This window comes from Heterodontus francisci, chromosome 5 (genome assembly GCF_036365525.1).
Source record: "Heterodontus francisci isolate sHetFra1 chromosome 5, sHetFra1.hap1, whole genome shotgun sequence".
NCBI lineage: Eukaryota > Metazoa > Chordata > Chondrichthyes > Heterodontiformes > Heterodontidae > Heterodontus > Heterodontus francisci.
The window spans coordinates 141,356,341-141,375,005 of NC_090375.1; the positions used below are offsets into that span (position 1 = coordinate 141,356,341).

Sequence of the window (18,665 nt, forward strand, 5' to 3'; positions counted from 1 at the left end):
AAGTTACAGCTGAATATATGCAAAGTGAGTGTAACTCCCAGCATTGGAGAAAATCATGTTTAGCCATTGATATGTGCTAAAGACATTCTACAAGCAAAGAAATCCATGAAGCGCAGCAAAGCTTCTTCTTGTAAAGGGCTATTCCCATCTTAGATAATTACCGAAGCAGATTAAATTCTAAAACATGATGTTGTGTGGTCACGTTATAGTCCATGCAAAACATTACTTGCCTTGTCCTAAAGTTCACAGGATGAGGCTGCCCATCATACAATGCTAGATAATCATACTCTTCCTCCAAAGCAAATGACTGGAACACAATCTGTATTCTGTTGCGCTCTTCTGCCACAATGATCCATGTGCAGTTTGCACCATTTGGATACCCATATGGGAAGCCAGGACTTTCTATCGTGCCATTTAGTCCTTGTAATGTTCCTCCACAAGTATAAATAAATCCTGTAATGAAAAGGAGGGGAGAAAGAGAATTTAGATCAACAAAATTGCAGACTAAAAATTCATTTGAAAAATAAATTAGTTCATCTGAAAATACAACAACTTTGACAGTTTTATCCCTAAACAACTTATTGAACATAACCTATTCAAAATTAGTATTGTGCTCAATACTATACACAAGATAACCTTCATATTTTCATCTTTAATATCATTGGATGGCTCATTTTTCTTAAAATCAATGATTCCTGATGTACAACCTAAATATTATATTGGGGGATATTTTATGAATTAAGACTCCTAGCACAGAGCATTGCATGGCAGCAGTGCATATCATGAATTTGAGTATTTTTTTCCATTCAATTAATCACAAACCTATTATTTTTGACAGATAGTGATGGAATGCTTTTCTAGCATTGTCTGCTTTTATTTCAGCAACATTGTTGTTTTGGTATAGAATGAGTTGGATGGGTCATCCTCTCTTATTCCTTCATGTTCTTAGAGATTGAAATTTTAAAATGGCATAAAAGAGAAAATGAACTTACAATTTTGTCTCAGTTGAGGTCAATAAACCACACAAGCTTTGCCTCTGAGGTCGTGATCTATTTTAGTTTTTTTGGTGTTTTTTGCTACAACTTTTTTAAAAAACCTTATGAGATCCCCTTTTGCCTAGGATTTCTCCTGTCAGACCATTTCTGTTGCAATGCCACTAATGGCTACCGTAATAGCAACCTGTCGACTTCACATTTGACATTTTTCTCTCAATGGAAATGCAACTGTCCTCAGCTAATCAGCTCCTTACAGCACAGATAGGGTTACGAATACAGCAGTACAGGATTCACACCTATATTATCCTGGCAATATAGGCTGTGCTCTGGTTTGCTGTATCACTGTTCATTCTGTTCTCATTGTTAATTTCTACATTTGTGCCTGATGCAGAATAAATAAGAGGCACAAGGGTAAATTTTGCAAAGTTAGGCTCTCGCTTGACAGGATAAGAAACAATTGGAGAGTTGGGCATGGAGGTCAGCACAATGCATAGGAGCACCAGGTTTCCTGGTCATTAAAATTAATGACTGAAAAGTGGAGCTTCACAAATCAAGTACTCTGACCTTCACATCCCCATCATAAGCACATCCTCACAAAATTTACCTTTGCAATAAGAACCGAGAAAACATGATTGAAATGCTCAAGACTTTGAAGCACAAGTGTGCTTTTGTACCCAGTCCAACAACTTCCCATATACATTAATTTGAATATTTGCTTGAGTTAATCCCTCTAAACTTCATCAAGAATGCAACTGAAGATGGACCTCCAGTTTTTCAGCAATTCTACCCAGGTAGGAAGGAAGTAAAACAATTCTTTGCTAATGAATGTTCAGGCAAAGAGTGCAGTGACTCAGAAAAGTTAAATAAATGTTGAAGGAACATGACCTTAAAGGTTCATTCAATTCTATTAATCCTGAAACCATGACCATTCAGCTATCAAATATAATCTTCTCTCTAAATTAACCTGACCAAATAATCACACAGTAGTCTGGGCCACAATAATCATATTACATTTGCCTCTTCAGCTGTAGAAGATATGTAAATATTTTTATATTCAGGCATGTAAATATTTTTACGTCCAGTAAGTTACTCAAACAATGGGCAGAATTTTCTGCACTTAGTCCCTGCCAAAATAACAGGACTATTTTGAGGGTTGAGAACCTGATTTACTGACGAGTGGGCTTTGTCACGGCTGTTTCACTGAAACAAGGCATTATCACCCCACCTCTGTGTTGCCCAATAAGGGAGGGTGGGTGGGATGATGCACCTAATCATGCAATGAAGGATCTCTATTTAAAAGGGACCCCTGCATGGTGCACAACGGCAGCAATGAGTGGAGCACTGAATGTACCAGTGGGAAGAAGGATGGATGCAAGGCATGAGAAGGCTGCCCCCCTCCCCACCCACCTCCTCCACCACCCCCCAGTTCATAGATTCATTGCTGGAGGTCATGAAGGATGCAGTCAGCACCAGAAGCAAAGTCCTCTTCCCTGAGGATGGGAGGAGTAAGCAGTCATGGCTGCTATAGTTGAAGTGATGAACAGCAGGAGTGTGGCACCCAGGACCTGGATCCAGTGCTGCAAAAGGTTTAGTGGCCTCACGAGGCCCAGCACCACGAGTTCCCCACAACTCTCAGCTGGCAGCCATTATTCTCTTACCTCCCTAGCATTCTCTTGCACAGCACGCCTCTGACTGATGCACTTTGCTGTCATACAAATTCGTTTCTCTCCAGCCTCCTCCTGAAATCTCTATCTGAACAGGCAGCACTCACACTCAACCTACTGCCCTCTCACACCCATTTCTCACAGCCACCCTCCTCAAATGTTCACCAACCTCAGCACTCCTTTCAATTCTCACACTCCCAACTCTCTTCCTTTATTGCAGGAGGAGAGACTGCAACTTCAGGGAGAGGCAGAGAACCAGGGGTGGACCTGCAGCCATAGCCACTCCAACAGCAATGGAGGAGGACCCACTTGAGATCGGCAGTGGCACAAGTACTGGCCATCGGCGATGGAGAGATGGGAGTGGCCGAGAAACCTGGTGACAGCATTAGATGCAACTTGACACTTTACTGTCACTCATGTTGAATTGATGTGTCATCAATACATTTACCCCTGACTGGGTAAACCACAGATCCACCGACTTTCCAAAGGTAATTGCCTTTTCATACTCCATGTCAAGCTTCATTTGTGTCTTTTTTTGATAGAAGGTTTACTCAACAGCATAAATATCGCATGAGAGTCTACATCAGTGCTTATAAAATGGCTTATATTTTGCATGGAATTACAACTCTCTTTCATGATCTCACATGTGTTATCATCAAACTTAAGAGAAAATAGAACTTTTATGTTCCTTAACCTTGCGTTGATCCTCACTACTTAGTGAATCAAGGTTACATTTTAACCAATCTGTTCTGCATATTGTCAAAGCACAAGCATTATCCAGCATTGCACAGTTAAAGCAGTCTGCAACTAACACATTTATCACAGGACTAAAACTCCTTGTGACTAGTGCAATTCTTTTGGATTCATCATGATCTTCATCCTTTTCATCATGTTATTTTGAGATCCACTATTGACATCCTGTTCTCCCTTCGCCAGCTACAGGAGAAATGCAACGAACAACGGATGCCCCTCTACGTTGCCTTCATAAATCTCACCAAAGCCTTTGACCTCATCAGCAGTTGTGGTCTCTTCAGACTATTAGCAAAGATCGGATATAAAAGCAAAATACTGCGGATGATGGAAATCTGAAATAAAAACAAGCAACACTGGAAATACTCAGCAGGTCTGGCAGTATCTGTGCAGAGAGAAGGGTCACTGACCTGAAATGTTAACTCTGCTTCTCTCTCCACAGATGCTGCCAGACCTGCTGAGTATTTCCAGCATATCTTGTTTTTATAGAAAAGATTGGATGTCCACCAAAGCTACTAAGTATCATCACCTCATTCCATGACAATATGAAAGGCACAATTCAGCATAGCCGTGCCTCATCAGACCCCTTTCCCATCCTGAGTGCTGTGAAACAGGGCTGTGCTCTCTCACCCACACTGTTTGGGATCTTCTTATCACTGCTGCTCTCTCACGCGTTTAAGTCTTGAGAAGAAGGAGTTTTCCTCCACACAAGATCAGATGGCAGGTTGTTCAACCTTGTTCGTCTTAGAGCGAAGACCAAAGTACGGAAAGTCCTCATCAGGGAACTCCTCTTTGCTGACGATGCTCCATTAACATCCCACACAGAAGAGTGTCTGCAGAGACTCATGGACAGGATTGCGACTGCCTGCAACAAATTTGGCCAAACCATCAGTTTCAAGAAAACGAGCATCATGGGACAGGACGTCAGAAATGCTCCATCCATCAATATCAGTGACCACACTCAGGAAGTGGTTCAAGAGTTCACCTACCTGGGCTCAACCAAGACGTAACCTGTCTCTCGATGCAGAAATCAACAAGCGCATGGGAAAGGCGTCTGTTGCTATATCCAGACTGGCCAAGATGGTGTGGGAAAATGGCATACTGACACGGAACACAAAAATCCAAGTGTTTCAAGCCTGTGTCCTCAATACCTCGCTCTATGGCAGTGAGGCCTGGACAATGTATGTCAGTCAAGAGAGACGTCTCAACGCATTCCATCTTCGCTGTCTATGGAGAATCCTTGACATCAGGTGGCAGGAAAGTATCTCCAACGCAGAAGTCCTCGAGGCAGCCAACATCCCCAGCATGTATGCCCTACTGAGCCAGCAACGCTTGAGATGGCTCGGCTATGTGAGCCGCATGGAAGATGGCAGGATCCCCAAGGACATATTGTACAGCGAGCTCGTCACTGGTATCAGACCCACCGGCCATCCATGTCTCCACCTTAAAGATGTTTGCAAAGGTGACATGAAGTCCTGTGACATTGATCACAAGCGTGTGAGTCAGTTGCCAGCAATCGCCAGAGCTGACGGTCAGCCATAAAGGCGGGGCTAAAGAGAGGCGAGTCAAAGAGACTCAGCAGTTGGCAGGAAAACAGACAGAAGTGCAAGGAGAGAGCCAACTGTTTAACAGCCCCGACAACCAACTTTACCTGCAGCACCTGTGGAAGAGTCTGTCACTCTAGAATTGGTCTTTATAGCCACTGCAGGCGCTGCTCCACAAACGACTGACCACCTCTAGGCACTTACCCATTGTCTCTCGAGACAAGGAGGCCAAAAAGGAAAGGAATTTTGATTACCCTGCCTCTCTGCTTGAGAGCTGTTCACTGCATCATGATACTTCAAGTCATCCTGGCTGCTCCTTGGGCATTCATGTAATTCATTCGCCTATTATTGCTGTACCAATTTTGTCTTCTGCTGTAATAGCCAGATTTACTAAAGATGCTTTCATCCTCATTCTGCCTGTCTTTAATCCTTCCATTGTATGGAGACTTGTGTCCAGTATCAGGACCATTTCAAAACCTGGCATTGAGTCTTCTATTCCTTGTGTCACTGCAGAATATCTCATTTGTTCCACAGAGGCTGAAGGAAATGGCTAGGATTCTTTTCAAGGCAGCAGACATCTGATCCAACAGGGTCTCCATCTCCAAGAACTGAACGTCAATTAGAACAAGTACCCTGTCCCCGAGAAACCTCAGCACAATCCATCAATTTAAACACAGTACTGATCAAGTGATTTCCAAATTGAACTTCATCAGTCTTTTATACAGTCTGTTAAAATCCATGATATACTCTTCAATGGAATGACCATCTGTCAAAGTCCAACTATGCCTCGTACTCATTTAACAGGTCATCTTTTTGTAAATTTCATCCACGGGAGCGGCAGCAGGTGCACAAAATGGCGGCACTCCCGCTTGTCCTGTAATCGGCTGCACCACCGTGATTATGCAGCAAAGAACAAAGAACAAAGAACAAAGAACGGTACAGCACAGGAACAGGCCATTCGGCCCTCCAAGCCTTTGCCGATCTTGATGCCTGCCTAAACTAAAACCTTCTGCACTTCCGGGGACCGTATCCCTCTATTCCCATCCTATTCATGTATTTGTCAAGATGCCTCTTAAATGTCATTATCGTACCTGCTTCCACCACCTCCCCCGGCAGCAAGTTCCAAGCACTCACCACCCTCTGTGTAAAGAACTTGCCTCGCACATCCCCTCTAAACTTTTCCCCTCTTGCCTTAAACCTATGTCCCCTAGTAACTGACTCTTCCACCCTGGGAAAAAGCTTCTGACTATCCACTCTGTCCATGCCGTTCATAACTTTGTAAACCTCTATCATGTCACCCCTCCACCTCCGTCGTTACAGTGAAAACAATCCGAGTTTATCCAACCTCTCCTCATAGCTAATGCCCTCCAGACCAGGCAACATCCTGGTAAACCTCTTCTGTACCCTTTCCAAAGCCTCCACGTCCTTCTGGTAGTGTGGCGACCAGAATGGCACGCAATATTCTAAGTGTGGCCTAACTAAAGTTCTGTACAGCTGCAGCATGACTTGCCAATTTTGATACTCTATGCCCTGACCGATGAAGGCAAGCATGCTGTATGCCTTCTTGACTACCTTATCCACCTGCGTTGCCACTTTCAGTGACCCGTGGACCTGGACGCCCAGATCTCTCTGCCTGTCAATACTCCTAAAGGTTCTGCCATTTACTATATACTTCCCAACTGCATTAGATCTTCCAGAATGCATTACCTCACATTTGTCTAGATTAAACTCCATCTGCCATTTCTCCGCCCAAGTCTCCAACTGATCTATATCCTGCTGTATCCTCTGACAATCCTCATCACTATCCGCAACTCCACCAACCTTTGTGTCATTCGCAAACTTACTAATCAGACCAGCTACATTTTCCTCCAAATCATTTATATATACTACAAACAGCAAAGGTCCCAGCACTGATCCCTGCGGAACACCACTAGTCACATCCCTCCATTCAGAAAAGCACCCTTCCACTGCTACCCTCTGTCTTCTATGACAGAGCCAGTTCTGTATCCATCTTGCCAGCTCACCTCTGATCCCATGTGACTTCACCTTTTGTACCAGTCTGCCATGAGGGACCTTGTCAAAGGCTTTACTGAAGTCCATATAGATAACATCCACTGCCCTTCCTTCATCAATCATCTTTGTCACTTCCTCAAAAAACTCAATCAAATTAGTGAGACACGACCTCCCCTTCACAAAGCCATGCTGCCTCTTACGAATAAATTTGTTTGTTTCCAAATGGGAGTAAATACTGTCCCGAAGAATCCTCTCTAATAATTTCCCTACCACTGATGTAAGGCTCACCGGCCTATAATTTCCTGGCGTGCGGCCATTTTGCATAATGGAGGCAGCCATCCTCCTCAATCACCTGGCGGGATGGAATAAGAGACAACGTTCACAGCGTCACCCAATGTAGGACCATCTGCTGGCGCCATCTTTAAAAGCCTGCCAGCCCTGCATTCACTGTCTCTCTGCATTCTACAGAAGCTCACTGTGCAATTCCAAAAAAGTTAAATCTCAGCAAGCCGCCCCACTGGGCACCCTTTTGATCATGTCAGAGGTCCGATCAAAGTTGGCCCCACAGTTCAGTGCTGCCTCCCTGTTTATTCTCCTCCAGGCTGCAAGGGAAAGGCGGGAGGTCCTTTTCCCCCAAGATGGCAAGAACAGGTCCTCCCGCCTGACCACGCAAGCCTGGATGGAGATCACAGAGAAGGTTAGTAGCCATGGGGTCACCTGATAAAACTGGGTCCAGTGTAGGAAGAGGGTCAATGACATCCTGCGTTCAGCAAAGGTAAATTGAACGTTCCAAAATTTCTCGATGTGATCTGGTTGTCACTACATGGTATGCCCCGCAGGTGCCACTGTCATTTCAAAGATAGAGAGTTCATAGCAGATTGATGGCAGATGACTGGCTACAATCAAGTCTCCCTTTTTAGTACCTGAGAGCAAGTTAGACCCATGACAGGTTGAGTCAGTATGCTAGATAAAGCATTCCCTAGGTATTGATGAAGCCCCCATGTTAGTAAACTGTGATGTTAACGTTTAGCAATGTTCAATATCTGCATCTTTGCTCTTTAAGGAGAAGAGGGCCCATAACAGGAGGGAGACGGCCAGGACCTGTGGCAGAGTGCCCGACCTGCATCCTTTAAATCAAGCCAAAGAGGAGACAATGCAACTAGTTGGGAACCAAAGAGGAAGCACCATCTCAGACCTGGAGCTCAGGGTCCCAGTGCAAGAGAGTGATTCTTGATGATCGGATAAAAATGCAATAGTCATGGTGATTTAGTTCTGGCATGCTGTCCTTAATGGGATATGTGTAGCCTAACCCACACATAGGTTCTTTTCATTGCATCTTGCTGGTCGCTGTTCGCAGGAGATCACAGACTCCGAGAGACTGATGACAACTTCTGAGGACAAGGAGCACCCAGAGGATGCACTGTCCCATGACTATCCTGCACCTTCCACCAGCACAGATATTTTCACCTTGGTGGGAATCTGTTCAGCTTTACAGTTAGGGTCACAATCTGGTGAGAGGACAACACACGCGCCCGAGCAGCTGGCTGAGGCAGAGACAGCCAAGGCCTCTGACAGTCAGAGGACTGTGGGTGGCCAGGTCCAAGCTGAGTCTCAAGCTGATGACCAACTTCTGGTTTCAGTAACACAGGGCATGCTGGAGTTGCAGGGAGAGGTAAGGCGAAATCTGGCAGAGATGCCAGAGGTCATGCGAAGCCTTGAGCAGATGGTGGAGTAGTCCATCCAGGCCATGACTACTGCCATGCCCCAGCCATATGAGCACATGGCGTCATCCATCGAGAGGTTGGTGACCCTCTTAGAGAGTCACGTTCCACAGGAGTGCCATGACCTGCAAACCCTGCCTTGGCCATGAGGTCCACTCAGCAGTGGCAGGGAGAGAGAAGGACGAGGAGGCTGGAGAATATCCCTGCTTCTAGTTCTTCTCCGGTGAGCAGGGAAGCAACAAGGAGCCTTGAGAGGGAGGAGGAGAGGATGCACTCCACATCTTGGGTCTCCCCTCAGGGTGACTTGAATGTGCACACTGGCTCCTCATCCCCTCCACCAGTGAGCCAAGCTCCAGCAGCCGTGGTGCCTGAATGCGCTCCTGCACTAGTGCAGGAAGCCTTCAGGCAGCCGGGGCCCTCCAAGCCTCAGGAACCCAGAGGACGGCTCTCAAAGTCATCCCAAGCCAAGTGGCATTATGATCAGCAGCCTTCCTCCAGTCCATCTGCTGTGGCAGGGGATGTACCACACAGCAGCACATGCAAATGTATAAAAGAGACACCTTGACACACATGGGTATTCACAGGTGAAACAGATATCTCATGTTTAATGTAATTAAAAGTTAACTGGTGAAAATCTTTAGCCTTCATTGATGGATAACTGCATTCCACCATGGCATGAGTGTGACTCCTGCAATTCCCTCAAATGCCTTACTACATTGACAAAGTGACCACTGACATCAGTAACATGCCAATGGGCATGATTGTTTCATTACTCGAATGATGTCACACGGGCACTGGCTGAATTGGGTGTTGTCATTCATGCTGGAGGGCAAGATAGTACGGAGGCAGAAAACCTGACACTACATGCATGAGGGTGAGTTTTGGTCAGAAGTATATTTATTGCAAGTCATGGATTTAGGAAATGTTCCATTATAAGGCTCTGCCTTGCCTCCCTTGCGCGCTCCTCAAGATGTCTGCCCTCCGTTACTCTGCTAGGATCTTCCATGGTTGCTTGGCCTTGTGTGCCCTCTGTGCCCTCTTTGTCAGAGGAAGTCTCATACTCCCACCGGTCTTCCTTTGGCAAGGCCTCCCCCACTTTGTAGTGCTATGTTATGTCGAGCACAGCAGACCACAATGATACACCTATCCTTCTGTGAGGTATACTGAAGAGCTCCACCAAATCTATTGAGGCAGTGGAACCGCACCTTCAGCATATCAATGGCCTGCTCAATGGTCGTTCAGGTAGAGCCACAGCAGGTGTTGTAACGCTCTTTCTGCATCATTGTTGGGATTCCTTACCGGCATCAGAAGCCATGTTTTCAATGGGTAACTCTTATCCCTGAGAATCCACCCTTGAAGGCGAGCAGGGTGAGTGAAAAGATGTGGCACCTGGGACTGCCGAAGTATGAATGAGTCGTGGCAGCTTTCCAGGAAGCGGGCACACACTTGTACGAAGCACTTACTGTGGGCACATACCAGTTTCACATTAATGGAATGAAAACCTTCTTATTGATGAAGATGGCTGGTTGGTCCATGGGAGCCTTGATGGCCACATACGTGCAGTGGATCACACCTTGGACCTGTGGGAATCCCAGGTTTTCCCCAAATCCAATGGCCCTCTTGGCCTGACTCTCAGGGTCTGTCCTGCAGTGCATATATTCGTGGCTCTCCTGAACGGAACATTAGTCACCTCCTTGATGCAGCGGTGTACTGTGGATTGAGAGAGCCCACACATGTTCCTGGTGGATCCTTGGAATGATCCAGAGGCATAAAAGTTTAATGCCACAGTAATCCTCAGGGCCACAGGCATAGGGGTGACCACCAAAACTTATTGGTCGCAAATCGTCATTGAACACTGCACAGAGGTCTGTGACAGCCTCTCTGGACAGCCGCAGTCTTCTCCGGTAGTTCTGCTCAGATATCTTCAGGTATGTCAGGCGAATTCCAGATACTCGCTGCTGTATCTGTGCTCTTTGTTGCGTTCTTGACTGCTGCTGCTCATGTCTCGGAGGCTCCTCTTGGGTCACAGCTGCCTCTTGGGCCCGCCTCTGGCGTATTCGCCTCAGCACAGCAAAGGGGTGCAAGTAAATAGGTTGAATCATACCCATCTCTATCCTCCTTGGAGCTTCGCCTTCCTTCAAAGGTTACGTTTACCTATTTGTGCAAAGAGATGTGTGAATTTTGGTTACAAGAAGCCTACATTAGCTCCAAGGGTGGATTGATGTTGGACCCGCAACATTTCCAAAGTGCAAGCCATCATGGGCAAACCAAAAACATTTCAGTGCCCTGCACTGGCCTTTCGAAAGAATGCCACCTCTACACTTGCCGAGTTCTCCCAACCCCCAACCCCCCTTCAAAGGCACACCACTTGCAGAGTTCTCCCAACTCCCCCCTCACAGACAATGCAGTTGGCGAGTTCTTCCAACCAACCACTTCCGCTAGATAACAGCAGTAAAGTAAATTACCTTTTTGAGTCGCTGAAGACTCTCGCCTCAGTGCCGCTAGCTTTTTAAAGATGCAAATCTGAAGGCACGTGAGTGCCACATGCCCAACACAAGAATGTGAACACCTGGTAAGAGCGCTATAAATTACATTCAGATGTATGCTAAATAGTGTTTAACATATGCAAATGCCAATGACCTCACAGCAGTAAGGAAGTGCTACCACGGCACTTTGCTGCCTCCAACAGAATTAAAACACAGCTTTACGGCATCCAGTTCCATGGCGGACGACTCCACGTTGATTCTCCGTGTCCCCCCCACAAAATCCCAGCTTCCAGAGGAGCATAAAAATCAGCCCAAGAACTCTAATAGAAGGTCCGAACCTTCATCACTATCCAACTGATAGGCATCCAGCTCTCAAAATACTTTACTTCTGACTTTACTTTCTGTAGGAAGCAACAACGCCAAGGCTGAACCTTGTTTCCTCTTTGGTAGGGACGTAACCCATGTCCACCCAGCCACTTCATTCTTCCACTGGTCATATGGTTCAGACTCGAAGAAAATTGGATGGTAATCATACCCTGATAATTTACACTTGCTTTCTGCCATTTTCTACATTGGCTACAAGGATTGTAGTTTCTTGTCTGCTTTTTTTTTAAGCTTCCAACCTTCACCTTTATGCAACCATCCTCTGCTACATATTATATTCCAGAAATCCAGTTGGTGAAAGATATAACTGGAGCCAATATTTAAACACTTTTGTAAACATTTATTTAAACAGGTACAGATTACAGGCGAGTACCTCCTAACCCAGCAGCCACAACTTAATTCAGTGTCTGTTTACAGTTCTTTTGAAGCAGTGTCTACTTATAGGGGCACAAGTGAATCCCCAGTTAATTCCCATCACCTACCTACAATTAAACACAATTAATATACAAATAACAGTCTCCACTTCCCCTTTCATGAGCTCCATTCCTCTCTGCAGCTCCATGTTGTGAAGGACTCAGCAAACCACAACAATCCTGGAAACCCTTGCTGGGGCATATTAAAAGACACCTTCAGATCTGCCAAGGCACTGGAACCTCATCTTGAGCAAGCCATTGGCTTGCTTTATTGTTGCCTGGTGCTGACATGTATCCTGTTGTACCTCTCCTGTGCCTCTGTGGTTGGGTTCCTCACTGGGATCAGCAGCCAGATCCCAAGTGGGTATCCCTTGTCTCCCAGGAGCCAAACACTGAGGCTGTTTTGTGGAATGATTACCTGTGGTACATGAGACTGCCAAAGGATGAAGATACATGGCAACTCCCTGCATACCTGGCGCAGACTTGCATGATATTCTTGCGGTGGTCACAGACCTGTCGCACGTTAATGGAGTGGAAGACCTTTCGGTTAATGAAGGCATCTGGCTGATCTGATTGCACTCATGTAGCAATTGAGGTGCCATCAACCACCCCCTGGACTTGTAGAAATCCTGCAAGTGAAGTGAAGCCAACAGCCTTTGACACGTTTCATCTGTATCAAAGTGGATATAGTTGGCAGCCTTGGCACTGGTGACCTGGGTGATGCAGTTGTGGGCTGTAGATTATGAAATCCTGCAGATGTCACCAGCAGATCCCTGGAAGGAGCCAGATGTGAAGAAATTGATGGACAATGCATGGCCACCTGCTCCTCTTGGGCAGAGGCCTGCTTCCAGAAGACTGCAGATGTATGCAATTACCTGCCACAAGAGCCTGAGCCTTCTGAGGCAGTGTTGTTTGGACATGTTGAGGAAGCTGACCCTTGGCCTATGGACCCTGTGCTGGGTATATTGCCTCCTTCAAGGTGCAGCTCTGTGTCCATCTCCTCTGTCCCATAGAGCTGCATGTGGCTGTGGAGAAGGTAGCTGCTGCTGCTGCTGGGGTTGCTGCTGGGCTGGATCAAGCTGCTGCTCCTCCTCAGAGCTCCAAGCTACTGCAGCATAGGTAGCTCAAATGTTGTGGGAAAGCAATCAGCTGAGATTCAGTTCAGTAGAGTCCAAGGCACTTGAAAGTTACTGCACAAAGTTGCAATTCCCAAAGGAAGTAGTGAATTCAGGTTGATAGAATTACTCCTGTCAGCGCTTGCCTTCACTGTGGCTAACCACAAGCTTGCTGATTTCAGCCTTTATACTGTTGCCGGCAGGTCAATTGCAGTCAACAATGATTTCCCGCTGTGCACTTGCCTCCTCCAACCTGGCAGGATTTGATGGAATATAAAAGCAAAATACTGCGGATGCTGGAAATCTGAAATAAAAACAAGAAATGCTGGAAATACTTAGCAGGTCTGGCAGCATCTGTGGAAAGAGAAGCAGAGTTAACGTTTCGAGTCAGTGACCCTTCTTCGAACCTTCTTCGGATTTGATGGAACCTGTGCACTGGCAGTGTAAGTCAGAATGCAGGGTCAAAGAATGAGTTAACTGTCTTTTTCATTGTCTTACATTGTTTCCCAACTGATCCAGCAGGATCCCTCACTGTCCTTGTCGTCCTGCCCGGTGAAAGGATCCCAACCTGATGTTATGTTTCGAGGATTTATCTCTCCACACGTGTCGTAGGCCTAACCATTGTCAGCTGCTTCATCAATGACCTTTCCTCCGTCATAAAGTCAGAAGTGGAAATGTTCGCTGATGATTGCACAATGTTCTGCACCATTCCTGATTCCTCAAATACTGAAGCAGCCCATGTCCATATGCAGCAAGTCCTGGACAACATCCAGGCTTGGGCTGATAAGTGGCAAGTAACGTTTGCGCCACACAAGTGCCAGGCAATGACCATCTCAAACAAGAGGGAATCTAACCATCTCCCCTTGACATTCAATGGCATTAACATCACTGAATCTCCCACTATCAACATCCTGGCGGTCACCATTGACCAGAAACTGAACTGGACCAGCCACATAAATGCTGTAGCTACAACAGCAGGCCAGAGGCTGAGAATTCTGCAATGAGTAACTCACCTCCTGTCTCCTCACTGCCTGTCCACCATCTACAAGGCACAAATCAGGAGTGTAATGGAATACTCTCCACTTGCCTGGATGGGTACAGTTCCAATAACACTCAAGAAGCTTGACACCATCCAGGACAAAGCAGCCCACTTGTTTGTATCCCATCCTTCAACATTTACTCCCTTCACCACCGACGCACTGTTGTAGCAGTGTGTACCATCTACAAAATGCACTGCAGCAACTCAGCAAGCCTCCTTTGACAGCACCTTCCAAACCCGCAACCTCTACCATCTAGAAGGACAAGGGCACCAGATGCATGGGAACACCAGCACCTGCAAGTTCCCCTCCAAGCCACACACCATCCTGACTTGGAACTATATCGCCGTTCCTTCACTGTCGCTGGGTCAAGATCCTGGAACTCCCTTCCTAACAGCATTGTAGGTGTACCTACACCCCAAGGACTGCAGCAGTTCAAGAAGGCAGCTCACCACCATCTTCTCAAGGGCAATTAGGGATGGGCAATAAATGCTGGCCTAGCCAGAGACGCCCATATCACTCGAACAAATAAAATACACCTACAGAGTGGTGTTCGGGAATGGTTCCAGTTCATAAAACTAATGGTGATCTGTGTATTTGTGTAGACTTAACTTAATAAGGCTGTGGCATGAGACGTCCATCTGATGTCCTCAGTGGATGAAGGCCTAACACTCAATGAGAAATGTGAGTTTTCAAAAGCATCCATTCGTTTTCTGGGACACATTGTCAGCAGTAGTGGCATAATGGCACTCCCGCAGAAGACAAGAGCCATTAGTGAATTTTTTCTTCCTATTTTCATCCAACAAATTCATCAGGCGCAGATGCAAGATGAAGAGTGCATTGATGTCTGCCAATATTGCAACCATGTTTGGCCACAACAAAGTCATTGTGGAAAGAGAATGAAAATCTCCTTTGAACACAGAAGACACTTTACCATGATGGATGATTTGCTGGTATATGACGAGAGATTGGTCATTCCAGAGTCGCTCCGGGTGAATATCTTGGAAAAAATACACAAAGGTCATATGGGCATAACTAAGTATAGAGCACGGGCTCAAGTGTCCCTGTGGTGGCCAATAGTATCAAAGGAAATTGAAGAAATGGTCTCAAATTGTTACGTGTGTGCAATTCACAAACAGGACCAAAGAGAACCTCTTATCTTGACCCAATTCCCAACCAGACCATGGGAACGTTTGGCGATGGATCTATTCACCTTCGATGGAAAATCTTTTCTAATTGTAGTCGATTACTTTTCAGGATGGATTGAGGTTAAACGTATGTATACAACAACAAATGATGCCGTCATTCGAGTGTTACATGAAATCTTCACAAGACATGGTATACCTGATCAGATAGTGTCTGCAATTTGCAAATAAGTATTTCAAAAACTTTGTGGAAATCAGTAGATTTGTGCATATAACAAGTTCCCCCAGGTATCCACAATCCAATAGAGAAGCTGACCGAGCAGTCAGAACTATTAAAACACTGTTAAAGAAGAATCAAGAATTACAATCAGCACTTCTGAATTACAGAATTACTCCATTGTTATACGGATTATTACCATCCGAGATATTAATGGGAATAAAACTTAGGACGCAACTTCCAATTTTACCTAAGAAATTACTACCAGGGATAAAAATCCAGGATTATTAGAGACTTCAAGATAGAGAAAAGTGTTACCGGAAGAAATAAACACGTAATTATAACAAGAAATTCCATACCAGGAACCTACTGAAGTTGTCAGAAGGGCAAAAGGTATGGGTATGAGACCAAAACAGAGAAGGAGTTATTCTCCTTCTGCTGCAGCTGAGACAGGTAAGGGGACCCAGAGGGCAGGAGTGTAGGAGCTTCAGCCTTTGCAATTGTCCAACAGGTTTCAGGTTCTTTCAGCTTGTTTGGATGAGAGTGGGGGCTGCAGGGTGGATGAGCAACCTGACAATGGCACTGTAGTACAGAAGTCATTCAAGTGGAGGGAGAAAAAAGGAATGAAATGGCAGCAGGGGACAGTATAGTTAGGGGGATTGACACTGTTCTCTGCAGCAAAGAGCAAGAGTCCAGAAGGCAGTGTTGCCTGCCCGGTGCCAGGGTTCGGGACATCTGCTCAGGGCTGGAGAGGAACTTACAGTGGGAGGGGGAGGATCCAGTCATCATGGTCCATGTAGGTACCAACAACAAAGGCAGGACAAAGAAAGAGGTTCTGCAAAGTCAGTATGAGGAAGTAGGTGCCAAATTAAGAAGCAGAACCTCAAAGGTAATAATCTCTGGATTATTACCTGAACCAATTGCAAATTGGCATAGGGCAAATAAGATTAGAGAAATTAATGTGTGGCTCAAAGACTGGTGTGGTAGAAGTGGGTTCCGGTTCATGGGGCACTGGCACCAGAACTGGGGAAAGTAGTGGCTGTACTGTTGGGACAGTCTACACCTAAACCGTGCTAGGGCCGGTGTTCTAGCAAGCCACTTAACTAAGGAAGTAGAGAGGGTTTTAAACATAATAGTGGGGGCAAGGGATCAAATTTGGGAAGGTATGGTAGATCAAGGAGTAGAGACAAGGCAAGAGAGAAAGGTATTAATATGGGAAATGATAGACAGACTGTGACAGGAAGGGACATGGCGTACAAATCTAAGAGTAAATCAACAAATAAGGCTAGAGGTTACAAAAATAATAAAAGGACAAAACTAGAGGCTCTGTATCTGAATGCACGTAGCATTCAAAACAAAACAGATGAACTGAGAGGGCAACTAGAAATAAATAAGTATGATCTGTTAGCCATTACAGAGACATGGCTGCAGGATGACATAGATTGGGACCTGAATATTGAAGGGTACATGGGATTTAGGAAGGACAGGAAGTTAGGAAAATGAGGAGGGGTAGCTCTGTTAATTAATGATGGTATTAGTGCAATAGAGAGGGATGACTTAAGTTCAGGAGACCAGGATGTAGAAGCAGTATGGGTAGAGATGAGAAATCATAAAGGCAAGAAGTCACTTGTGGGAGTGGTGTACAGGCCACCCAACATTAAACACATGGTAGGAGGGGGTATAAAGGAAGAAATAATGGCAGCTTGCCAGAAAGGTACGGCGATAATTATGGGGGATATTAACCTACATATAGACTGGAAAAATCAGATGGGAAGTGGTGGACTAGATGAGGAGTACATGGAATGTTTTTAGGATAATTTCTTGGAACAATACATTCTGGAGCCAACCAGAGAGCAGGCTATATCAGACCTAGTATTGCGCAATGAGATAGAATTAATTAATGACCTCATAGTTAAGGTGCCCCTAGGTAGCAGTGATCATAATATGATCAAAATTTACTTTCAGTTTGTGGGAGAGAAGATTGGGTCCAAGACTAGTATTTTAAACTTAAACAAAGGCAATTATAAGGGCATGAAAGCAGAGCGAGCTAAAGTGAACTGACAAATTAGGTTAAGGGATAGGTCAATAGAGATGCAGAGGCAGACATTTAAGGGGATACTTCAGAATACACAGAATAGATACATTTCAACGAGAAAGAAAAATTCCAAGGGTGGGACCCGTAATCTGTGGTTAACTAAAACAGTTAAAGGTAGTATCAAACTTAAAGAAAAAGCCTATATTTGTGCAAAGATGGGAGGCAGGTCAGAAGATTGGACAGCATATAAAAATCAGCAAAGAATGACTAAAAGATTGATAAGGAAGGTAAAATTAGAGTACGAGAGAAAGCTAGCTAGAAATATAAAGACAGATAGTAAGAGTTTCTATAGATATTTAAAAAGGAGACGAGTTAACAAAGTGAGTGTTGGTCCTATAGAAAGTCAGTCTGGGGAATTAATAATGGATAATAAGGAGATGGCAGATGAATTGAACAGATATTTTGCATCGGTTTTCACTATTGAGGATGCAAGTACATCCCAGTATTGGCTGTAAGTCAGGAAATGGAAGGGAGGGAGGAACTCAAGAAAATTACAATCACCAGGGAAGTGGTACTGATCAAATTGTTGGAGCTGCAGGCTGACAAGTCCCCGGGTCCTGATTGACTTCATTCTAGCGTGTTAAAAAAAGTGACTAGTGAGATAATGGATGCATTCGTTTTAATTTTCCAAAATTCCCTAGTTTCGGGGAAGGTTCCGTTGGGTTGGAAAATAGTGAATGTAACTCCTTTATTCAAAAAGGGAGGGAGACAGAAAGCAGGAAACTATAGGCCAGCTAGTTTAATATCTGTCTTAGGTAAAATGTTAGAAGCTATTATTAAAGACATTATAGCAGGGCATTTAGAAAAATTCAAGGTAATCAGGCAGAGTCAACATGGATTTGTGAAAGGGAAATCATGTTTAACTAATTTATTGGAGTTCTTTAAGGGAGTTACATGTGCTATGGATAAAGGGGAACCGGTGGATGTATTGTACTTAGATTTCCAGAAGGCATTTGATAAGGTGCCACATCAAAGGTTATTGCAGAAAATAATAGCTCATGGTGTAGGAGGTAACATATTGGATTGGTAGAAGATTGGCAAGCTAACAGGAAACAGAAAGTAGGCATAAATGGGTCATTTTCTGGT

General features: G+C 45.0%; 1 protein-coding gene across 1 annotated transcript in view; it reads right to left on the reverse strand.

The window, feature by feature from the left end:
- The window catches only part of csmd3b (CUB and Sushi multiple domains 3b), a 2,327,439-nt gene that overhangs the window by 2,099,177 nt on the left and 209,597 nt on the right, over positions 1–18,665 (reverse strand). Inside the window, exon 2 of the mRNA XM_068032163.1 lies at positions 231–453. Coding sequence (XP_067888264.1) covers positions 231–453 — 223 coding nt within the window. The remainder of the gene's footprint in view (positions 1–230; positions 454–18,665) is intronic.